General features: G+C 38.5%; 1 protein-coding gene across 1 annotated transcript in view; it reads right to left on the reverse strand.

The window, feature by feature from the left end:
• The window catches only part of AP1AR (adaptor related protein complex 1 associated regulatory protein), a 29880-nt gene extending 4414 nt beyond the window's left edge, over positions 1–25466 (reverse strand). Inside the window, exons 1-9 of the mRNA XM_070948310.1 lie at positions 25251–25466; positions 20054–20102; positions 17015–17041; positions 13975–14000; positions 12289–12385; positions 10068–10166; positions 6961–7013; positions 6528–6601; positions 4461–4589 (exon numbers count right to left, since the gene is read on the reverse strand). Of these exons, the coding sequence (XP_070804411.1) occupies positions 4461–4589; positions 6528–6601; positions 6961–7013; positions 10068–10166; positions 12289–12385; positions 13975–14000; positions 17015–17041; positions 20054–20102; positions 25251–25330 (634 nt within the window). The 5' untranslated portion in view covers positions 25331–25466. The remainder of the gene's footprint in view (positions 1–4460; positions 4590–6527; positions 6602–6960; positions 7014–10067; positions 10167–12288; positions 12386–13974; positions 14001–17014; positions 17042–20053; positions 20103–25250) is intronic.
• Between the last annotated feature and the right edge of the window lie 576 nt (positions 25467–26042).

A 26042-nucleotide genomic window follows, 5' to 3' on the forward strand; every position in this document is an offset into this window, starting at 1 on the left:
CACCCAGTGGCTTCACATAAATGTTGAACAGAAGGGGCGAGAGGACCGACCCTTGTGGCACTCCCCATGCGAGATGCCTCGAGGTCGACCTCTGCCCCCCTGCCAACACGAACTGCGAGCGGTCAGAGAGGAAGGAGGAGAACCACCGCAGAACGGTGCCCCCTATTCCTAACCCTCTTAACCGCCGCAGCATGATACCATGGTCGATGGTATCAAAAGCTGCTGAGAGATCTAATAGGACTAGGACAGAGGAGCAACCCCTGTCCCGAGCCCTCCAGAGATCATCCACCAACGCGACCAATGCCGTTTCTGTGCAGTGCCCCCGCCTGAAGCCCGACTGGCACGGGTCTAGATAGATAGCTTCATCCAGGTGCCCGGGCAGTTGTCGTGCCACCACACTCTCAACAACCTTCGCCACAAAACGAAGGTTGGAGACCGGACGGTAGTTAGCTAATTCAGCCGGGTCCAGGGAAGGCTTCTTGAGGAGGGGCCTCACCACCGCCTCTTTCAAGGCGGCGGGAAAGGCACCCTCACTCAGAGAAGCAGTTATAATCCCCTGGAGCCAGCCTCGTGTAACCTCCCGGGAGGCCAGTACCAACCAGGAGGGACACGGGTCCAATAAACATGTGGCGGCACTAATCCTACCCAGAACCCTGTCCACATCCTCGGGAGCCACAGGATCAAACTCCTCCCAGATAATATTCTCAAGGCCTGCTCCTGTCTCCTCCCCTGGACTCATCCAATCGGAGTCCAAGCCATCCCGAATCCGAGCGACTTTATCATGCAGGAATTGCACAAAATCCTCAGCGCGGCCTTGCAAGGGATCTTCCCGCACTCCCCCCCGGAGGAGGGAGTGGGTCACCCTAAACAGGGCGGCTGGGCGGTTCTCTGCAGATGCGATAAGAACCGAGAAATGATTAGATTTCGCCGCTTTTATCGCCACTAGGTAGGTCTTGATATAAGACCTCACCTGTGTCCGGTCGGAATCGGATTGACTAGTCCTCCAAATGCTCTCTAGGCGTCTTTTCCGACGCTTCATCTCTCTCAGCTCCTCAGAGAACCAAGGAGCCAATTGAGATCGGCATCGGGTCAGAGGCCGCAAAGGCACGACGCGGTCCAAAGCTCCGGCGGCCGCACTCTCCCAGGCGGCCACCAGCTCTTCAGTCGAGTCGTGTGCCAGAGTCTCAGGAAACGGCCCAAGCTCCATCAGGAACCTTTCGGGGTCCATCAGGCGCCTGGGACGGAACCATTTGGTCGGTTCCGTCTCCCTGCGGCGGGGGAAAGCGGCAGGAAAGTCTAAGTGAAGGAGCGAATGATCTGTCCATGACAAGGGTTTGATGTCTAGATCCCCTCTACCAAGATCATTCAACCACTGACCAGAGACAAAAATCAGGTCCAGAGTGTGTCCCCCTATGTGAGTTGGGCCTTGAACTAACTGGGTCAGGTCCATGGCCGTCATGGAAGCCATGAACTCCCGAGCCGCCTCTGACGCCTCACCCGCAGACGGAAGGTTGAAATCCCCCATGACAATAAGTCTGGGGGTGTCAACCGCCACCCCGGCAATGACGTCGAGTAGCTCGGGCAGGGTCGCTGCCACGTGGCAGGGAGCCAGGTACGCAGTCAGCAAACCCATCTGCACCCCACGGCCCCACTTCACAAAGAGGGACTCACATCCGGCTATCTGAGGAACAGTGGTCTCCCTCGGACAAAGACTCTCCCTAATAATCACCGCCACTCCCCCACCCCTCCCCTGGGCCCTTGGCTGATGAAATGCACGGAAACCTGGTGGGCACATTTCAACGAGGGGGACCCCCCCCTCTTGGCCCAACCAGGTCTCCGTAATACCTGCCAGGTCCGCACCCCCCTCTAAAATAAGATCACAAATGAGGGGGGCTTTATTAACGACCGACCTGGCATTACACAACATCAGCCGCGGACCCTGGGCCTGAGATTCTGCACAACCCAGGACACGAGTCGCGCATTGGGGGCCGGGGTGCGTAATTACTTGTAGACAGCGTGTGCGCACCCCCAGCACATGATATGGCCCCCTGCGTCCGTCATACCTGCCCCTCCCACTCATTGTTTCAATTACACAGCCCTTCCTATCGTCCCCCTGCTCCCCGGTTAAATTTCCTTTCACGACCCCTCTGTTGCAGCCAATCGACCCATCACCCCGCTCAGTTGCTATCTGAACCCCCCCGGGTCCACTTTTACAACCCCCTCCCTTCCTCCCGGGTCCCCTTAAAATTTTGGTTAAAAATTTAGCTAAAAAACCCCTCAACCCCCTTCTCGCACCATGCCACCTCTCTTAATTCATCAGCATGGCATTAATGTTTATGGAATAGAATCTACTTCACCAATAGCCAAGTTTAGTGTGGCTTCAGAATTCAGCTTTCAAACAAGCTTTTGACAAAACTTGTGATGAGGAATATATTAAGAAAATCAATCAATCAATCAATCAATCAATTTTATTTACAGCCAAAAGGCCAAATGAGTGTTACAAACTCAATCAAAATTAATATATTAACAAAATAAACTCATAGCGTGAACACTATGACAAAAAATCATAATCTTTTAAAATCCTACCTAGCTTATTTTTCTGCAGCTGTTGTCTTAACCAGCCTATTAAAAGACATCTGAAAACTGTTTTCTATTAATTCTAACTTGTTACACAAGTCTTCTTTGTCTTACCTTCCATGCATCAATTTTTTTCTTGTGTGATTATATTTAAGCAATATAAATATGCAGAACATTCTCTGTACTATGTATAAATATATAAATAAATAGCCAGGTATTAGCCTTTCCTCTTCATGCTCTGTGAGTCCAATGCAGCAGCAACATACTGATTTTTCTAATAATATCTATTTTAGTAGCAAAAATATTTTATGGTTGAGCGAAAATCATTTTTTTGCAATGCAAATAGAATACTAGTAGTGCTCGGAGAATACTACTGTCCTTGACAGTAACTGGGATCTGAATTTCTATTGCTAAGCAATGTGGTCATGAAGTGTGCCATCATACAACCATATTGCTTAGCTTCTGAGGTCTTCCAAAGCTTTGTGAGAATGGGGCATGCTATTCCACAAGAGCATGAGCAGGAAGAAGGCCTAGAGTGGCCACAGCTACCTGTACCTCCCATAGGGCCAGGTCAGGCATGTCTACTTAGCAGCGAAAGGAAGACAGCTAAGATCAGTTGGGTGCAGCAGAGCAGAGTGCCAGGAGCTTTGTAGTGTGGCACTGGGATGGCTGGCTGTGGCATGGGGCTTGAGGCAGCAGTCCTCAGTAATAGCTAAACTGAAGTAGAGGCTCGAAGACAATGGTGGCCAGCTGAGATGCTGACGGTCCTGGACCTTTACTTCATCACCAGGATCACTACCAAGGAGTGCCACAAGGAATGGAGATAGGAGGTAGTGGTGGTTTGAAGGGACCCTGCAGTTCTAGGTGTGGGCAAGCTGCCAAATGCCCAAAATTTCAGGGACTGGGTGTAGGTACCATTTGTTCAGTGCTGCTATTAATGCTGAATGGCTGCTGAACAAACAGTCATAATTTGAGGGCTACCTCTATACTGTGTTTTTAAATATTTTAAATATTCTGCTATTATTCTGCTAAATATTTAAAAATATAGGGAAGGGCATCCAAACACCTCCTCTCTGTTTCTGTTTTTAAAAACATGGGAAGTCATGCTTCTCAATGAATAAGATAATGTTATAGTTACATTTGTATATGCTTTGCTTTACCTTTATTTTTAAAGGCCTTTTAAAATTTTATTTTGTACTAAAATGTATTTACCATTTGAATTATTTTGTATTCTACGCCATGTCAAGAATGTTCTTTTGTCTGAATCTCTGAGTTCTAAGTCTTTCATATCAGTGAGGATGATGTTGCATCTCTTCTTGTACTAGGAGATTCATATTCAACTTGATGGTGGATAATCTGACCACAGAAACTATATACCATCAGAAAAATTGCCAAGTAGTGAACATAAGGAGGAAGGATTGAGGGACTGACTAGACAAGACTGTAACCAATGAACAGAGAGAGACTGCAGATTGCCATTGGTCTGCAGGCCACATGAGTTTCACTGCTATAAATAATAGAACTACTAGGATACAACTAACAACTATCCTCAAAGTATCTGTAATTCTCAAGATCCATAGCACGTTCATCACGAGAGAATGGAAAACTCAAATTTTACATGAATTAACTCAGGTATTTCAAAATTAATATTACTTGCTCAATGTTTATGTACATGTAAATCCTCAATCCAGTTTAAAATTACCTACTGCAATTTCCTCTTTATTCATGCTTCCCTCAGTTGGATTGGAAACCTTAGACAGTTTATGAATTTTCAAAAGCAATAATGGAGTTTTGATTTTTAAAACCCAACGGTGTCCACTCTGTTGAATTCATTTTGAATCACGTTAGATCAATTAAACAATTATTATAGGATAGAACAAATACCTTCTTCATCTTCCCATTCTAAATCTAAGGAATTACTGTCATCATTTCCACTTGTAGATTTGGTTTTGGTCATTAAATCGCAACTGCTCTCTGTATTTGGTGTTAGAACAGTGGCATCTGATGAAAGTCCTGTAATAAAAAAAAAATTAAATGTACTTGAACAGAAGAGGAGAGGAATAAGAGGGAAAAGGACAGGAGAAAGAATTCCTCATTTGCACACTGAAAAATTCTCAACAAATTTTTAGAATTTATTTTAGAAAGTAATAGGATTTTTATTTATTTATTTATTTAATTTAATTTATATGCCGCCCTATCTCCATAGGACTCAGGGCGGCTCACAACAATAAAATATCCAATAAAACATGTTAAAACACATGCTGACACCCCCCCCCCAAGTCCAGGTTGAACAACCATGTCTTTAAGTCGCGGCGGAAAGTGTGGAGGTCAGGGCCAACCGGAGCCCCAGAGGACGTTGGTTCCAGAGGGTGGGAGCACCCACAGAGAAAGCTCTACCTCTAGGGGTCGCCAGTCAACACTGTCTAGCTGACGGCACCCTGAATAGGCCCTCCCGGTGAGAACGCACCGGGCGATGGGGAGCTGTTGCTGGTTGTAGATGGTCCGACAAATATCCTGGGCCTAAGCCATGAGGGGCTTTATAGTCATCACAGCACCTTGAATCTCACCCGGAGGGCAACCGGGTGAGTTTCCAATGCAAGTCGCGCAGGAGAGGTGTAACATGGGCGTATTGGGAACCACCCATCACGACCTGCGTGGCTGCATTCTGTACCAGCTGAAGTCTCCGGATGGTCCTCAAGGGCAGCCCTAGGTAGAGAGCGTTGCAGTAGTCAATAGGGGAGGTGACTAGCGCATGAGTAACTGTGCATAGGGCATCCTGGTCCAAATAAGGGCGCAACTGGCGCACCAGGCGAACCTGGGCAAACAGCCCCCTGGTCACGGCCGTTATATGATCTTCTAAACTCAACTGTGAATCCAGGAGGACACCCAAGTTGCGTGCCCTGTCTACCAGGGGTAACACCTCACCCCCTATAGACAAAGATGGAACCTCTAGATCGGACCGGGATGCCGGTACCCACAACCACTCGGTCTTGGCAGGGTTGAGCCGAAGCCTGTTTTAATAAAATGAATTAATTTACAAAATTATTTTTCAATTTTTTCAATCATAATAAACAGTTAAATGAATATTTTAGTAATATTAATATTTAGTCAACTAATGGACTGGAGTTCCTGAAAATGAAACTTGGTTTCACAGGAACTTCTGATAAAGGAAAACAATCTTTACTCCCTAAAGCCATCTATAGTTTCCAAACATTAAATATGTATATGTTGGGTGCAAAGAATCAGGATCACACATTTAGTTCTAGTTCAGCTGATTTATTGCTCATGTCTATAGCACTTAGCACTTAGATTTATATACCGCTTTATAGCTCTCTAAGCATTTTACAAAATCAGCATATAGCCCCCAACAATCTGGGTCCTCATTTTACCAATCCTGGAAGGCTGGAAGGCTGAGTCAACCTTGAGCTGGTCAGGATCAAACTTCTGGCTGAATCAATACTGCATTCTAACCACTGCGCCACCATGGCTCAGAATCTTAGTCAACTAATGGTCAGCACTAAATTGGTGCTAAACAACAGTTAATGGAAATCAAGAGGGGTCTGGACTTGAACCACTCATGAGAACGTAGCGATTATAGGAGGAGTCCTCTCTTCAATCTGACAAACTCTACCTCTTGCTCTTCTATATCATGGGGGTAGGTAACCTTTTCAGAAACGATATAGGAACTACAGCGGAATCTGCAAACATATCTCTCCAACATTTATCCTTTGTCAAACAAACATATATATAAAGCCTCCTAAATAAGGAAAGTACTGAAAGGGAAGTCTTTCAGAAGTAAGGAGACATTGCTTGCTTCGAAAGGAATTGAATGGTTGCAATTCATAGTCATATACGACATCATAGGCTGTTTTATGTTCACTGACATGTGGGTAAAAATAGCAAATTACAAAGAGGAAGAAATTGTAGAAAATATATACATAGGAAACTTACTACTAGTGCGGAAAGCTTCATATGGCAGTTTTACATTTCTCAAATAAGAATCCAAGTCTTCTTCTACCATAGAACTGTAAAAAGAAGTTATAACAAGTAGGCCTACGTTCAGAGAAATATTTTGGAAATGAAAATGGGTACTATGCTGACAAAATGTATTAACTTTGTTTTAATTTGAAGAAAAGTATGCTGCATAGGTGGCTGCCAAAAATTCATTTATGGATGATCGTAAGTAGAACTGAAAACTTATCTAATATAATTGGACTTCTAAAAAAGATGGCATTAGCTTTTGCTTTATTCTTGCCTTTTTTCTATATTTTCTATTAAACATGTAAGGTATACAATTCTACTATTTGAAATTCAAATTTTAAATAGTTTCCAACTACACTGCTTACAGTATTTAAAATTCCTCAACATTAGTTGTTCTTCTTACCTTTGGGCATCTCCATGGTTTGCTTTCTGAGTTATTCTCTGCAACTTTTGTTGCTAACAAAAATAAGGAAAAAGAAAAAGCCAATGATAAGATCCTCCAAGTTAAGAGCATAATCAATATTATCATAGCATATCAATTTCTAGGATCAGTACTCATCAAAATAACATAAATCTGTTTGCACTCCATGTCTGATATATTGTTTCTCATTAGCACTGGAATCTATTTATATTATGTAAATAAAAGTAATATAGACTGTCAAAAATTATCAGATCAGACAATTCAAATATGAGAGTGAGATAAAAATATACATTATTTTAATTTTGCTTTTAAATGAACAAAAGCAATTTTCATGCTATCTCTGAAAATTCTACCTTGTAACAAATTAAAAATTAGAGAATTAAATCCAAGATAGTTAGCCTGATGCTGAGATCATAAATCAACACATTCTTGAAAAGATAATATTATATGGTGAGGGCAAAATAAATACCTGCTTTTGAAAGTGTAGAAAAAAGAATATTAAGACATTTCCTTTACTTGGAAAAAATGTATTTGGACATTTAAACACAACATTTCTGTAAATAAATTATACGTTAAAGCAGCTTAGTATATGGAACTGTTGTAGCAAGTAATCATCCAATTCACTTTTAGGACTGGGCTGTTAGTATCTTCAGTAAAGGAATCTTTGAAACAATGGCATCTCTCACTTTTTTCTATAGGGCACAATCCAACAAGCTGTTTCAGATACCTGAGCATAGTATGTTTTTTACATACATGTGCACCCTCCATTGTTACCTATTCTGTAGCCTTTCACATAGCAAATATATAATTTCAATCTTGATTTTTTTTTTGGACCACTAGCCTGCATGCTACTATTTCTATGACCTTAATGTGTTTTTGGTGTCCTAAACAAGTATAATACACAGGCAAAATATATTATTTATTTGATATTTATTTATTTAGACAATTTATATGGCTGAACACTCACTCTCAGTGACTCTGGGCAGGTTACAAACAATAAAAAAACCCATATAAAAAAAGTAAAAACAATAACTCCCGACCCTCCTGGCCACAACAAATGAGCCACCGGATGTGGTCCACACTACTCTGGGATCCCCAGGCGCGTTGGCAGAACCAGGTCTTCAGGGACTTGTGAAAGTGTGTGAAAGTAGAGGCAAGTCTAATCTCTGCAGGGATGATGTTCCAAAGGGAGGAACTACTACGGAGAAGGTCCTCCTTCTGGGCCCGCCAGCTGTACCTCTTTAGGAGAGGGGACCAGCAACATTCCTTACCTCCCTGCTCTGATGCATTGGGTGGCTATAACTGAAGAAACAGTCCTTCATATAAACTGATCCCAAGCCATGTAGGGATTTAAAGGTGACAATCAGCCCTTGAATTGGACCCGGAAGCAAATCGGCAGCCAATGTAGCTCCCAAGAAGAGGTGATACGTGTGCACACCTGGGTCTGCACAAAACCATGAGAACTGCTGTATTTTGAACCAATTGGTGCTTCTGGATGCTTTTCAAGTTCAGCCTCATATTATATTCTTACATGGCCCTGATGTTCCACTCACCTTTGATTTGGAGTCCTTTTCAATAAACAAACAAACAAACAAACAAATCTCCACAGATCTGCTGAAACCTGGGCAAACAACAAAGATTTCTAAAAATCTCTCTTCCCGTGATATACCTGGCTTGAGAGGAAAATTCCAATTTGTTACTTTCTTGTAGCTATCAATTTGTAACAGCCTTGCAGGACTTTTAAAATCAGCTAAAGTTAATGTTGTTTTGTAGGAGAGTTAAATAATATTAGCCTTGTTAGGTAATTGGTTAATGAGCCAGAAAATCTCTCAGAGGGAGATACAAGAACTCAAGCTCCTCATTTGCTCATGCATTGATTACTGAAGAAGCAGTTTTAAAATGTGAGAGCAGACATTATATGAGAGTTTATAACTTTGTATTGTGTAAAGACCTCAATTTTGACATTTGTGCTAGAAGCCTATCTCAAAGAAGGAGCAAAAAACAGCAAACAGGTAAACTGAAACTTAGAAAGGCTGAGCATAAAAAAATACTAGTGAAAACAACAGAATGGAAAGACATCAAGTTACAAATTGTTTAAGAATCAAAACTAATATTTATTTATGGATGATTGTAATGACAATGATTCTATTCATATTCCAAAGAGAAGTAAGAACATACACGGTTATTCCACACAACACTCTGAGTGAAATATAGCTGAAATATATTAATATTAGAGACAGTTTTCTATAAATTTCATAACTAATTGAGATCTCATTCTATGTATCCTGTAATATGAAATGTCAATGACTATTTTCTGTTGGTTTTCAGATATATTTTATGGATTATATTATATTTCCTTCCTTGCTTTCAATAATTTCCCTCTGCATCCTTAGTATTCAAGTTCTTTACTTTTCTTTTGCCAAAATGCCCCGTCCCCTTTATTGCCAGTCAACAATTTCTAATAAGCCCAAGTACTGTATTTAGAACAGAATATTGGTCAAGTGTGATAGGACACACAAAGAATTTGTTTCTGGTGCATAAATTCTCAGTGTACATACAACAAGTGATAAAGCATGATCATAATCATAATAAAAGTACATTCATCATAAATTGTAAGATTTTATACTAAACTGCTAATGTAGAATTAAACATTTCAGCCTATTTTTGCGAATTAACAATTCTGCAGAAGAGCTTTATGTGCAAATATAGATACTGAAATATTATGATTTATCCACAAGTTAAAGCCAATAAATGCTGGAGTTTAAAATAGGAAGAAGGCAAGGATCTTGGCATACATGTTATATCAGACAAACCATGGATAGGACTCCTTTGTCTGTTCAGCAATTTTTATTGGCCAAAAGAAAAAACTGCAAATCAGAGAGCATTAGCAACTTATCTACATAGTATGAACTATAATTGTAAAAAAATTGGCTTAGTATTACAGCCAGTATCTAGTGAGAGACTAGAAAAAAAACAGAAACTGCTGCAAACCAGTGTTAATGCTGGTTGTTTTAAAAAGCACATGAAACTTAAGAGGAAGATATAAATAGACACTCTAATACATATATTTTGGGGTCTTTTCCCCTCACCTCCAAGAACTTTCTTTGTTTTGCTGCCCTGGCTTTTTCACGCTGCACAGCATATAAAGTCTCCTCTTCTATTCTTAACTTCTCCTCTTGTATGGCTAACTGTATATGAACAAAATAATAATGGTTAACAAAAGAAAACCTAGCTATCTCTCCTATGAAATTAAGTGCATTAAATTTAAAGTAAAGGTACTTATAAAAAAATCTGAAACATAAAATATACCAAGATTTTAAAATAAAGTATTTCCATATTTAACACAACTTTTAATTGTACTATGCATGCTATTTTAAAATCCCTTTAATTTTTTTTTAGTTTAGTTAGTAATGCCTTTTCTATTACACCTATTTATGTGAGCTGTGAGGCAGACATCTAAAGCATTTTATTTAATGGTATTATGTAAGACAAAGGAGAAGACCAAAAATTGTCCTTCAATACTGATAAAGAATGAAGCAATAATTACTTCCATTCTAAAAGTAACACAGATTTGAGCCCATATTCAGGCAGCAACAAACATTTATCCATGAAGCAAACAACAGTTGCTTGGTTTAAATTGAAACGGTTGCTCTGAACCTGAGGCAACTATTTTCAAACTTGAGTGCCTTCACATGCATGATATCAACAGAAAGCAGTTATTTATTGTTGGAGTTACCTATTTAGACCAGGGTGGATTTGATTTAAATCAAGTTGATTTAAATCACAATTTAAATCATGATTTAAATCACTAGTAAAAAGGCTTGATTTAAATCAACTTGATTTAAATCATAATTTTTAAAGAGCAACTGTCATCTCTGCTACTCCTTTGACCCACTGTTGACTCACCGATAGTCCCAGTGTTGCAGAATATACAGCCTCATGCTACATAACTAAGCTCCATTTCATGCTGAATAAACTAAATTATTTATATATCTTAAATAGAAACCTATCTTACGATAGATTTTTACCCCAAAAGTTTTTTATTAAAATAAATTCGATAAAAATCAAAAAAATCCAATTTAAATAAAAAAATCTGATTTAAATCAAAAAAATCTGATTTTTTTGATTTTTTTAAAAAAATCATTGATTTTTATCCACCCTGATTTAGACACATTTTTATGCTTCTATCTACATTCATAGATATAGAGTTCTAACTGCAACATATGGGAAGAAATCATACCAGATTAAATTACACAGCATGTACAAGACAAATAATGAGAAATATTTTTGTTACATAACACATTTTCAGTATTTCAACTACCAGGACAAATTTTTGCATTTCCCTCTGTGTTTATAGTATTATTACTGTAAAGCAGAAAAGCAGCAGGAGGTCTTCTATTAATTGTTTCCCCCGTCAAGCAATTTTATAATAAACTATATACAACTAATTATTGATCTTATTTCTATCTTTCAGAGTGGTACTGAAATGGACATATACTTTTTCATGGTTGCATACGCTATTACCATGCTCTCCTGTTTTCTTAATACATTTCTAAATTACCCATTAACTAAAAAAATTCTGAATACATTATAATAGCTTAAAGCAAACAATAAAATAGCAATAATCAATAAAGTATTTGATAAAAATGAAATGTATTGATAGGTATTTACCTGAAATGGGAAATGGGAAAACAATATTAAGGCAGGTACCTGATATATCTCCATAGGAAAACAGCTTCACAACCTTTCTAATTTTTCTCTTCACAGAAAAAAAATACAATGCTGCTATTTGAAGATAATACCCAATTTAAATAATTATTCCAGACTTCATAAAGCACTGACTGTAAATCTGGGTCCAAGGTTTGAAGTTTTCAATGCAGATCAAATGGTTCATGAGGAGAGGGTCACACAAAATACTCAGGAGCCAAACCATAACCATCAGAGTTTTGGGAAGCTTGGAATGATTTTGTCTACTGGGCCTTTGAATGAGAAATGACTGCACAAATATTTTGTCCTTCTCTATGCCAACATTTATCTAGCACTCCAAGCTAATACCTAGCTGCTCCTTTTATACTAAATTTCAGTAACATTTATCTAAACCATTTCCCTATAAATTTACTTTCATTCATGACAACATTTCTGCTTGGTATTTTTTTCCTCCTCATTCAGTCCCTTTAATTTCAATATTACAGTATCCATATTGGATGCTTCACTCACAAAGTTTCCATCTGCTATTAGCCAATTATGAAAAAATATTATTTGTATGCAATACAAATTATTTGTCCAAGCACAAAGAGTTACTATGCTTACCTCTGATTGAAGTTTGTCATCTAAAGTTCTCTGTTTATCAGCAATGGAATTATACTGTCTTTCTTGAAGAGCAGAAATTTCTTCTTCTGTCAGAGGTCTGAATAAAAAGAAGGAAGAGTACAACGCCTGTCATTCTGATCTCCTTAGAGTTGGAATGTCAGTTTCAATGTTTAAGAATGAGAAGGCTAAGAAATTATCGCATACAAATATGTACTGAGGTGTCATTTCTGAGCACTGAGATAAGTAGTCATTATAGGAGCCATGGTGGTGCAGTGCTTAGAATGCAGCATTGCAGGCTAATTCTTCTGACTGCCAGCAGTTTGATTCTCACTGGATCAAGGTTGACTCAGCCTTCCATCCCTGTGAGGTTGGGAAAATGAGGACCCAGATTGTTGGGGGCAATATGTTGACTCTGTAAACTGCTTAGAGAGGGCTGTGAAGCATTGTGATGCAGTATATAAGTCTAAGTGCTATTGCTGCAGTCAATTAAAAAAAAACACCAAAATCCCAACAAGAGCCAAATTCAACCTCACATCCAATAGAGAAGTTTTGCATATGTTTTTGCTTATATTTCAGTTTTACATCTTATTACTCAAATTATACTGAAACAGAAGAGGCTTCACAAATAGTTAGCATTTTAAATATTTTTAAAAACATAGCATACAATTGCTTTTATATAGTGCAATTCCTTTTTGTGATATTTTTTACTAAATTTACTGTGATCCATCCATCAATTCCCCACCCTTTTTACTGTGGGACTCTAAATTAAAGTATTTTAACAGAGGGCTGAGCAATCCCATTAACTCATCCAATGAGAGGAATTTACCACAAACCAAAATAGAAAGTTTGGGATTAGATCATGTCCAGCACCACAAATCACTATCAGTTCTGGACAATATCCATAAACCAACTCCAGAATGTTTGGTCAGTCTTGTCAAGGAGAAAAACATAATGTTTCAAAAGAAAAGGTGTCACAGCTAAATTGCTCTATGTTGCACATCTCTATTTACCATCTTCCTTAGTAATTAGTTCCACAAGTGAATTGAATTTCTCGTTAGCAAGTTTTCCCAAACATTCAGTGGGAATCAGTCTTCTTTTGAGATAAAACACATTGTGACCTTTTGTATGACTGATAAGTGTTCTCCACCTCTTCATGCAAATCATTAATGAATATGCTGAAGAGCATTAAGACAAGGACTGCATACCTCAGTTTACTTTAATGAAGAGTTATTAATGTTCTTATGGAAAAAATCGCTAGGTTAATCTACTTTTCTGAAATCCAATATTTCATACTCAGCTTTAGTTTATCATAATATCAAGAATTCCACTATTAGACATTTTCTGTTAAAGTCAGCAAGTCTTCCCTATTAGTCAGAGATAAGCATCTTATGCTTTTCTGCAGACCCATGAAGAAGAAACTTTCTAGGACCATAGCTAGTTGAATGTGTTTTACAAATGATATTCCAGTGATTAAAAATAACTTTTTATGAAATATATCTTCCTAAAAGAACTAACAACATTACAATCAAATCAGTATTTTCAATTTCAAAAATGTCAATTTGCTGAAATGAATTAATTTGAAAAAGTAGATGATTAAAAAGAATGAAGCAAGGAGCATATGAGAGAGAGAGAGAGAGAGAGAGAAAGGAAAGCAAAACAATATATACTGTAAATATAAACCCATACCTTTGGTTGCTTCCTGGACTTTCACCCTGTTTAAAAAAAAATGCTTTTTAAAAAAGCATGAACCTAATTATCAAGTTACTTTCAAAATAGATCTGAAATATATGACTTTAAATCCCTCAATCTTTTAAAATATCAAATCACTATAAAACTGTCAAATTAAAATATTTAGAAAAACACCTATTGATATATTTTCAGGCAATAATATCTAAATTCTTCTATTCTTCCCTGCACTGGAACTGTCTGAATTTTAAAATCAGATTGAGCAGCAAATCTAAGGTATGTACATTTCAAAGCAAATATCAATTCTTTAATGGGCTTATCAGTTGATCAACAGATGTGTTATTTTTATTTTATTTCAGATTATATCTTAAGACTCTGAATTGTTTTGCTTCTTAGGGTTACATTAAATGCCACAGAAGCAAATCTGCTTAATCACAGGGCTGGTTTCTCATGATTAATGAGAAACTGGATATTCACATTTCACTCAGATCTTCTCAGCTATAAAGACAGCTGTTAGGGCTTCTTACAGGATGAGAGAAATCATAAACAAGATATGAAATTTATCTTCCTTTACCAAATGAGAGGATTTATTATTAAAAAAATAAAGAGCCGCTTTACAAAGAAAATCTTGGACACTGTGCTAATGTCTTATAGAATATCTATACCTATATTAAATATATTATACATGTATCTTATGATTAATTTATATTAAGGGTGCTTACGAAATCTTTCTTCAAAGTATGTCAGAGGCATTTTCAACAAGCGAATGGGAAAAAGCCCATATAGAAGGCTTCTAAAATTGAACCCTCTCAAAGATGATAGTTAAAAATATGACAGCTAATCAAAAAGAGGAGTTACAAAGGGTAACGGGATGTGAAATAGTTAAAAAAGTCAAGTATTTAGGAGTTTATATTGCATCTTCTAATGGTAAATTGTATAAGTATAATTATGAATTGATATGGCATAAAATACAAGTTGAAATGGATAATTGGAAAAAACTACAATTGTCCTTGTTGGGTAAAATAGCAGTTATAAAAATGAATGTGTTGCCTAGGTTTTTGTTCCTCTTTCAAACGATACCAATACTAAAAAAGGATGCCAACCTGGAAGAGTGGCAGAAAGGTATTAATAAGTTCGTATGGCAAGGTAAGAAACCAAGGATAAAATTGAAAATAATGCAGGACATACGAGAAAGAGGAGGACTGAAAATGCCAAATTTAAAATTGTACTATGAAGCAGCTGTTTTATCAGCAATTAGTGATTGGATTAATTTAACAAATGGAAGGATATTGAATATTGAAGGGTATGATCTGGTCTATGGTTGGCATGCTTATTTAGTGTATGAAAAAAGGGTGGACAGAGCATTTAAGAGTCATATACTGAGAAATGCTTTATTGCGTGTCTGGAAGAAATATCAATATAAGTTAAATGAAAAAATACCTATATGGACAGCACCCAGGCACGCAATAGAGAATACAAGTATAGAATGTAGACAGGATGTAATTACGTATAAAGATATTCTCATTATGGAGGGAGGTATATTAAAATTAAAATCTGTGAATGTGTTGAAAGAGGAGAAAATAATTCAAACATGGTTTCAATATGTACAATTACAAGCCAGATGGAGAAAAGACCAGAAAACTGGTGTTATACAAAGTGATGAAAATTTAATTAAACAAATTAGAGATCAAAGCCCAATGCATATAAAAAGATTGTATAATATACTGATAGAGATGGACTCGGAAACAGAGCTAGTTAAGGACTGTATGATAAAATGGGCGCAGAATTTTGAACAGCCAATAATGATGGAAACGTGGGAGAAAATATGGGTAACAAATGTGAAATTTACCAAAGCGCAAAATTTAAGGGAGAACTTTTATAAAATGTTTTATAGATGGCATCTAGATCCAAAAAAGTTATCTCGTATGTATCCGAATGTACAACCAAAATGTTGGAGATGTAATTGTGAGGATGCTACTTATTTTCACATTTGGTGGACATGTAAAAAGGTTAAAGCGTTTTGGATTAAAATCTGGTGGATTTTACAAAATATTCTTAAAAAGAGGTTGAAATTTACACCACAGCTGTTTCTTTTGGGTATAGTTACGGACTGTACAGTTATAGAGACTAAATTGATTTTGAATTTAATAACTGCAGCAAGACTGTTGGTGGCACAATATTGGAAGAAGCAAGATTTACCTACAATCCAAGAGTGGACAATGAAAGTTATAAATCTAGCGGAAATGGCAAAAATCTCGGCGTACCTGAAGAATCATTCAAATGAAAGATATTTAAGAGATTGGAGAAGGTGGATAGATTATATTCAAAACAAATATCGGAATAAGAAATTGCAGATAGGTTATGAATGATTATATAGATATTTAGTGTGTCTTTAAGTAATAAAGCTAGGCGGGTAATTAGGGAATTGAAGAAACAAGAGATGTGAAATGTCATAATTGTTTAGATTAGGATTGATTATGATTGTTGAAGTTTATATCCTGTAATTTGTTCTGGGAAGGGGAGGGGGGGAGGGGGGAGGTTGAGGTAGGGAAGGGGGGGGGAATATGTAAACTTTTTGTAAAACTTTTCAATAAAATTGAACCCTCTCCTAGTATCTATATATATGTATACACTGAGGTGTATAAAAGGTTTGGATCTGTATTAGCATCCTTTTGAAAAAGCCAACATTATTATTTTCCCTGATCAGAGAGCTAAGTTTCTCCCAAAAGATTATTACGTAACACTATGAACATTATATAATTTATCTTAAAAGAACATAATTTACATAACACAGAATTGTAATTATTATTAAAGCATGGCATATAACATTTCCTCATCATTCTGCACAGATGCCAGAAACTAAAGGTAGTAGTGCAATATATATTAATTCTATGAATTAAATAAATCTTAACTGCCACCTCTTCTAAACAGTTTTCCAATTCACTACACTTTTAGTTGCTCTAATTTCAAATATCTTGTAATCTAATTTGCATATATAATACATCTACTGAACTTAATAAGGTCAGTATGAAGAACTTACTTCATCACTTTCCACTAGGTTTTCAAACTGAAAATAGATACAATATTTCAATTAATCAAGCATAAGTAATGTGTTTAGTGAAATACCAAATACATATCTACTTCAGACAAAATAACTGTCATGTGTAGTAAAGCTTAGCAGCTATTTTTTAAATAAAACTGTAAATTATCATTTTAAAGTACATGGTACAAATATATAACTTTGTTAATATATATATATATATAATTTAGATATAGTAGTAAACAATGGAGAAAAATATATTGCTCAGTTCTACCTTTAAATTAATAAATATCTGACTATGTATTAGTATTTGTATTACGAGTATATAAATTTATTCCACTTTGTGTACAGATAATAAAATTATAACAAAGAATTTTCATTTGTTTCATTAAATAAAGATAAGGACTACTAGGATCTAAGACAGGGGTGTCAAACTTGATTTCATTGAGGGCTGCATCAGAGTTGTTGGACCTTGAAAGGCTGGGCTGGGCATGACCAGCTCGACGTCATTCATGTCGGGGCGCCTGTGGTAGCCCGAGTGCTCTGCCAGTGAAAACGATCTCCTGAGCTCTGTTTTCAGCTGCAACTGTCTCCTGCAACCCTCTGCCAGCGAAAATGGAGCTTGGGAGGGCCACATGCAGCCCTCCCAAGCTGTTTTCGCTGGCAGAGGCACTGTGCGCCAGTCCCAGGGCGGCACTGCAGGCCAGATCTAAGCACTTCACAGGACGGATCTGGCCCCCGGGCCTTGAGTTTGACACCCCTGATCTAGGACAATCTTTTGCTTATTTTCCTTATTTGAATACGAACTATTAGCCAAAACCTTTGAATTTTTATATAAGACTACCATATGTTGTATGTACATCAGGGGTGGGTTCTAAATTTTTTTACTACCGGTTCTGTGGGTGTGGTTTGATGGTCATGTGACAATTCTTTAGGATTTAGCAGAGGTACTGGTCAACCAGGCTTTTAACTGCTTGCAGAGCTGTACCGGTCTACTGATTTGTTCTTAGAGCATTCCTGTCTACCTCGTTTATTTTTGGAGGCACCGGTCTACCCATTTGTTTTTGGAGGCACCGATCTACCCATTTGTTTTTGGAGCGCACTGGGCTACCACCACACTGCCTTTTAACACTGATCAGCTGTAGGGCGGGCCTTTGAAGCCCCGCGGCAAGAGTTTAAACAGTTTTTTTCCTTTTAGCCGATCAGCTGGGACTTGGGAGGCAGCGAATAGATTGGGGGCAGAGCCAAATAAAAGGTAAGAATAACGCTGGGGGGGGGCTGGGGGGCCCAGATCCCGAACAAAGAGAACCGGTTCAGTGATGTCATATCGTCACTGCTACCGGCTCGGCCAAACCAGGACGAACCTACCACTGATATACATAAGATCTAATTTAGGTACAGCTTTGCCAAATCCTTGGGTTTATGTCTGGTTCTAGTGAACACAGCTTTCTTAAGGTAGCAACTTTAATTAATGTCTCCTAATTTTAGCTGATATTTGTTTACATTTGGTTTTGCCCGTATAGAAATCCAAAAACAGTTTAGAAATTTGATTTAAATATTTTAAACTGTCTTCAAATCCTATAAAGTACAGGTAGATATTTTGACCAAATCTCATAAGTCTTAGAAATTCAAATCTTTTTTTTTCTGATCCATTTGGGGATGAAATGCTATTATACACAAAAAAAGAGTTTGAACTTTTACCTTTTTTGAACAGCTATAAAACTATAATAGAACATAATATTTAAATCAAATTTAAATCTGTAAAATATTCTGATGTTATAAATATAAATATTCTATTTTATCGCATACTATATTGTTGTAAATTGTGAATATTTTATTCTTTATTTTCATTGCTGTACCTAATTTTAGTCTCAACTCATGCCTTTCCCCCATGTGTATAGTTATTTATTAATCTTAATCTTATTATTAAACTACTTTATAAATAACCAGACGAAGGCACTGAAATAAAAAATAATAAACAGAAATATAAACAGAAATAAAAAATATACACAGTAGAGATTTTGATTAACTTCCCTAAACAAGATAGCTTTAACGATTTCCATGAATTAACCTTTGAATAATATTTTTAATATATCCAATAAGTGTAAATTTTTAAAAGCCTTTTTAACATTTTAGATACAATTACTTTCAAATAACTGAGGTATTTTATGTCAATTTTATGCCTGATAAGCTTTGTAATATATTGTAATTTTTTTCTATATTGATAGAAGATTGTTTTCAATTCAAATCACCAACATTCTTAAGAAAATTAAATGGGCTAAGACTGGAATTAACAAAAACTAGATGGTCATCAAACAAATTAACTTTCATCTGAATTATTTTAAATGGTATTCCTTTAATATTGTTTGAGATATTCTCTAATTTCTGCAGCAAATTAATTTCTGGAAAAACAAAAATATTGGTGAGAGAAGGATTTTGTCTGCTTAGCAGCAATTTACAATCACATACGTGCAATAGTTCACTGATCTTTTGATGTTTGAAAGTCTTCTGGTAACTGGAAGCCACAGATTTTCTTCTGCCATTTCTTAACTTATTTAATGTTTGACTTTTGCAGCTTTGGGAAATTTTATGCAATAATTCCTAGGGCAATCCTAGGAAAATGAGGTTTATGTCAGGAAAGGGTACCAAAAGTAGGACACAAATGTTAAGGAACCAAAGAGGTCAAAGAAGCTGGTAACTTGTCACCACCTTCCATCCCTTTTATCCAGTCACATAATGGAACGTACACAGTTCATAACTGCATGAATGTTATTAGATTTATTTTATCCCAAGATTACAGTATTTTATGTCTTCTTTGCATTTTAATGAACATAAAACATAGCATATAGTGATTTTAATTAGATTGTCATTGTTAAGAACAGACTGTTCCAAATTGATGTGATTGAAATTAGCAACAAATAATTTTAACAGCTCAAAATTATTTATTGCATAATGTTTCAGCCAGCAAATATGCAATAAGAAAAAAAATCGTGCTAGTTTCATAATATGACTATAGTGGTACTTAAAATCTTTTCTTACCTCTATAGTGAAATGTTCTCCTGTTGAACATGTCCTGAAGTACTTTGATCTAGAATATAAACCAACAGTGTCATAGCAGAATTACTGCTATATTTAAAAAGATTATCAGAATAATTTTTCTCTCATTAGAACCTGTTTAATAACCTCCATGCATAATACTGCATATTGTACTTTTCAAAACTTTGTCATGAAAAGGCTGCACATGGTTACATGCCCTTTTTAAAAAATACTCTTTTAATAAAAGTTTGATCACAGCCTTGACTATATTTAGCAAAGAAAGGCATGAAATTAGAACTTCTGATTCCCAAATCAAGAGTTGCTAGCATCAGGGTTTGGAAGTAAAATGTGGCATGCTAAAAATATTCTGCAGAGAGTGTTTACATATCACATTACACCATGTTTTGTTTAGACTTGGTTTTCTGAATAAATCACAATTTATTACATTAATACAAAACCAATTGGACCTTGTGGCGGTGTAAAGCAATGGGTGACCCAAACAGCAGAACGGCAGTTGAATCTCCTTTCCTATTCTTCTAGAAATAAAAAATTAGAAATTACCGGCTATTTTTCAGAACATTAATTTATCCATCTAGCATTCTAAATGCCATGTTCTCAAGTGATTAAGTAATGTTGCACTATCCCTGTAAATAAGGGGTTTGGCACATGTATTGAACACAGTTGGATTCCAAGGTGTGTACTATACATCACTGATATTATTTATGTATTTTGGATATATTCAATATTATACTATGAAAGAAATTATTAAAGACAGTAAAGTCTGTCTTTAACATATATGGTATGTAAAAGTATATATCAGCTATGAAAAGGGTAAAGGTTTTTTTTTATCCCTTACTCCTTCCTGAAAAAAACCTGACCATCTAGAACAAGTAGTGACATGGAGGGTGATTGGTGAATTGAAAAATCCACTCTTCTTCCAGAGAAAGCTCTACTGGTGGCCCAGTGTTTAGAATGCAGTACTGCAGACTAACTCTGACCACAGCTATGAGTTCAATCCTGACAGGCTCAAGGTTGACTCAGCCTTCCATTCTTCCAAGGTCAGTAAAATGAGGTCCTAGACTATTTTTTAAAGAAAGTGCATGATGCCTATTACCTTTTAAAAAATGAGTATTATAAATTTAGTTATTCTCCAGATAGGATGATAAAAGTAATCCCAAAGTTCTAATTATATTTATTCCCATAAGCACTTAAAGAATAATGTTGTGATTCCTCTGGGGATAAAATGAAAGTTGATAATGAAGAAGCTAAAATTACACATGACTTAATTTCTAATTACATCTGCAGCATAAAGAAGACTCCTTTACAACAAACAATTTAAGCCAAAGGCAGCTATATAATAAGCCACAATTATGTCAAAATGAAATACATGTCATATTATACAAATGAGATGTGTTATGAGATCCAATGTATTTATTTGTGGACATCATGGTGTACATGTTGTCATTTATTCCCTTGAAGACATATATGATTAAACAGGGCTTTTAGGTTATCTTGAGAAACTACCGGTACTTCAAATTTTGTATCTTCAAAATAAACAGCAAGGTGAGATTTGTTTTCTATTGCATTAATCATGAAATAAGTAGAGTTCCAGCTTCAAAAGAAACTTGTGAACTTTTTGGCACTAGGCATCAGCTTTGGAAAACAAAAAATCCTGGGAACAATAGACAATCAAAGAAAGCTATTTATATTTTTTTAAAACTATAGCCTACCAGATTTGTTTTATATTTCTCACAGCTACCAGATTCCTAAGGGTGTATTTCAGTTTAGATTAATATACAGAATATTGAAAAATATTCAGGTATAAATGATCCTATGCTGATGCAAAAAATGCAATTGTCTGGTCCAATATAAATTTTCAATATATCTTCACTGCTAAATAAACTATTCATCCTGGCTTTATAATAGAAGATATCTATTAAACCCATGAATCCAATCACATGCTCAGTGCTAGAATCCAAATTAAAATATTTTTAACAAGTGGATGCCTTCATTTATATTAGTGAAAGGAGAGACAGTTCTTGTGGTGTAATTTGTTCCATTCTAAATTGTTTCAAATTTACAAGTCTTTTTTCTACCACTCAAGAACCTGTCTTCCTGCATTTTATCTATATTTTTCAGTGTTCTGTTACCTGGAACCAAGGATAACAGGCCTTAATGTTCTATGTCAAGGGTGTCAAACTGGCCGAATGTATGTGTAGGCCACACCCACCCCAGCTCCGCAAATGGGAAAAATGTCGTGAAACATCCATGACGGCAATGTGATGCGGCGAGTTTGACACCCATGTTCTATGTAAAATCTTTTGAGATATTTAAGAGAACTAGGGTTAAAGAATCAGACTAGAAAATGGAGATTGATAATTTGGGGCCAGTCAGTTTCAATCAGCCCTAGAAAGAAGACAATGCTAAACCACTTCCAAAATATTGCCAAGAAAACTGCAGTCTCATCCTGGTAGTCACAATGAGTGACTTGAAAGCAATAAAATAATAATAATAATAATAATAATAATAATAATAATAATAATAATAATGATGATGATGATGATGATGATGATGAAAAAAATAATAACCCTATCCAGCATTCTTAAAACTTTAAATATTCCAGTACTTTTCTACTTTAATGTATTTAGATATATTATACTAGGACATAAATATAACCTATATACAGAGATATAGTAAACCAAAATACTGTATAGTGAGACTAGTGATTAGCATAATACAGACAGACATCCACCCATCTGCTTCCTATAAAGTACTGAGGCTACATGGCACCATTCCAGAAGTGGGCTCCATTTTGGAGCAGCCACAATTCCCTGTGGCTGTTCCCAAAATGGTACCCACTTTCAGTACAGCATCACATGGCTTCTGTTTAGGAAGGCTGCTTGGTAGATCAGCTTCAAAGAAAACTAGCTGATCTGTCCCTCAGCTTCCGTATAGAGTATACTGGCTGCTTCCCCAAGGAGATCTATAGAAAAGGTAAGTGGACTAAGCTGGGCTGAGGGTCTGGGGAGGAGTGTGTGGGACTCAGGGTGGGAAGTGGAGTAGGTGATATCTCCGGGGGTGGGAGAGGCCCTGAGAAGCCACATGTGAGCTAGGGAGGTGCTGCAATGTGGGCTTGGGTATGCGCTAGGACTGCCAGGGCCTTTCCCTACCTGAATCACTCCACGCGCGAATTGCATGACCCATGCAGTCACTTAATGACAACGGGAGAGCAGGGATTGCAGTCATTAAGCAAAGCAGGCATGTGGGCACCTTGCTGGATGATCACAACTTACCATTAAATCTAGAACTACCTATATTAGAATAGAGAGGTTCAAAGTGGGGAATTAAACAAATTCCTACAGGCTAGAGCAGGGGTATCAAACTCGATTTCATTGAGGGCTGTATCAGGGTTATGTTTGACCTTGGGGGGGCAGAGTGGGTATGACTGGGGTGGGTGTGTCCAGCTCAACGTCACTCGTGTCAGGGGTGCCTGTGGTGGCCTTAGTGCTCTGCCAGCGAAAACGGGTTCCAGAGCTCTGTTTTCAGCTGGGATGGCCGCCTGCAATCCTCTGCCAGCAAAAACACGCAGCCCTCACAAGCTCCATTTTCGGCTGCGATGGCCTCCTGTAACCCTCTGCCAGCGAAAATGGGGCTCCATTTTCACTGGCAGAGGCACCGTGGGCCAGTCCTTTGCTGTTTCCAGGACGGCCTCGTGGGCTGAATCTAAGCACCCTGCAGGCTGGATTCGTCCCCCGGGCCTTTGACACCCCTGAGCTATGGTTCAGCTAGGTTACTAGCTAGATGCCCGGTGATTACTCCATACACCGAAATAGATATTATTATTTCATCAGTTTTCAGAAAATCATAGACAAAGCATGGAGTTTTTTGTCCGCCTCATGAATTATGAGGGGTTTTTTAAGATCTTGCAAACAAATCTGAAGTGAAAGTAAGTTGGGAGGCTGAAGACAACCTAAACTGTATAGTTAAAAAAAATGTTAACAGCAATTGCCAGCAAGGCTATAGTCTGAATTATTGCCCCTTTTATTCATACGAGGCCTACAAAAATGTGGAAATAAGTTAAACGTGCTCATCAAAAGGAAACTGTTTAGATCTCCCCACTCCCTTCTACTCAAATAAGCTATCCCAGTGGTGAAATCCAAATATTTTTAGTACGGCTCTGTGGGCATGACTTGGTCGTGGTGTGGCTTGGTGGTCCTGGCAGGGGAAGGATACTGCAAAATCCCCATTCCCTCTCTACTCCTGGAGGAAGGACATTGCAAAATCTCCATTCCCACCTCACTCTGGGGCCAGCCAGAGGTGGTATTTGCCGATTCTCCGAACTGCTCAAAATTTCCACTACCGGTTCTCCAGAACCTGTTGGATTTCACCCCTGAGCTATCCTCAAAGAACACTGCAGCCTTTGAGAGCTGTAGGCAACGAAATTTCATTTTAATGTGTGGCGATTAGTGTACATTCAAAGCGACGATAAAGTGATTGTTCTGTTCTAATTCTATTCTATTTTATTCTAGCAGGGGCAAACAAGAATGGCTGCCGCGTTATTGGTTATTTGTTTGCTGTGAGCCACAATTAAGCACATACCTGAATTGGCCTGTAAGTGTATAGCAAATGAGACAAAAACCGTTTATTCACCCTACTACACCACAGAGACTTTATTAGCGAGCCCACGTGCAAGTCATGAGAGCCCCTGTACACCACTGGAGCCCACGGTTTCTCTCACCCCTGTCATCAAGCCCTGTTTTCAGCCAGGATGAGCTAGCCGGTGGCTGCCTGCCTGTCTCTTTGGGGGGGGGGGATGGGGGCACCTTCGATCCGCACGTGACTGGCAGCCCATTGCAGCTCCACCAGACTGAGGTCACTTCACTCTACACCGCAGAGGCCAACCTGATACTTCCAGAACCGCCCCCCCCCAAAAAAACTAGGCATGGCTTGAAGGCCAGCGCCTTCAGAAACGCCTGCCCGCTGTTCACTCGGATTCAGATAGACTGCCGGCGAACATGGAGGCTTTATTCAACCCTCCCCGGTTAACAAAAGCGCGGGTCGAGTTTCTAGCCGAATTCCCTTCTCTTCCAAAGCAAAGAGGCGAGAGGGACTCTGCCTTTCAGTCCCAGGCCGGCCTGCCCTGAATTCCTCCCCGGAAAGGCGGAACCGGCCCCCAACCCTGACGTCCCACCGCGCTTACCCTCCTCCTCGTTGGAGGCGTCCCGCTTCCCGTCTCGGGAAGACCCAGCAACACCACTGCGCCGCCCAGCTGTTGCCCATGGCATGCTGAGAGAGGGCGGTCGGGGGGGGGGGGCGCTCGCTCACCCACCCACCGACGTAGCGCCGGAATCGGTTACCACGGTCCCTCCTCGGCGTCGGCGGCGAGCGGAAGAAAGGAGATGGCGGGGCCAACAGCTGTGGCGGCTACGGCTCTCGGGCATGGAGGAGAAAGGGACACGCGGCGTAACGATCAGCCGTTACGGCGCCGCCGAGGAAAGCAGCGAGTCCGCTCCTTCCCCCGCCTCATGAGGGCTCCCCCCCCTTCCCTCACGTTGTGACGGCGAGCTCGGCAGTCGCGTGCGGCCGTCAGCCACGCCCTCGCCTCATTCATCACCCGGGGCTGGGAAAGCGCATGCGTAGACCGAGACGTTCTGACTGCTCCCTTACTTTTAGATTAGATATGAGTGTGATCTGAGGTTGGGAAGAGTTTAAAGCAGAGGTCTTCAAATTTGGCTGCTTTAAGACTTGTGGACTTCAACTCCCAGAATTCTCCAGCCAGCTATCATAGCTGGCTGGAGAATTCTGGGAGTTGAAGTCCACAAGTCTTAAAGCTGCCAAGTTTGAAGACCTCTGCTTTAAAGGCTGGTGGTGAGTTTTTTGTATGTTTGTTTTTTGCAGTGGAGGGGACAGCGGCTGTCGGATTCCGGGAACTGGATGAATAAAATAATTATTCTTAATAGCCACAGAGGATGCCGGGATTCCCTTGGCGGAG

This window comes from Pituophis catenifer, unplaced genomic scaffold (assembly GCF_029215685.1).
Source record: "Pituophis catenifer annectens isolate HBS135680 unplaced genomic scaffold, rPitCat1.0.hap2 SCAF_8, whole genome shotgun sequence".
In the NCBI taxonomy this organism is placed as follows: domain Eukaryota; kingdom Metazoa; phylum Chordata; class Lepidosauria; order Squamata; family Colubridae; genus Pituophis; species Pituophis catenifer.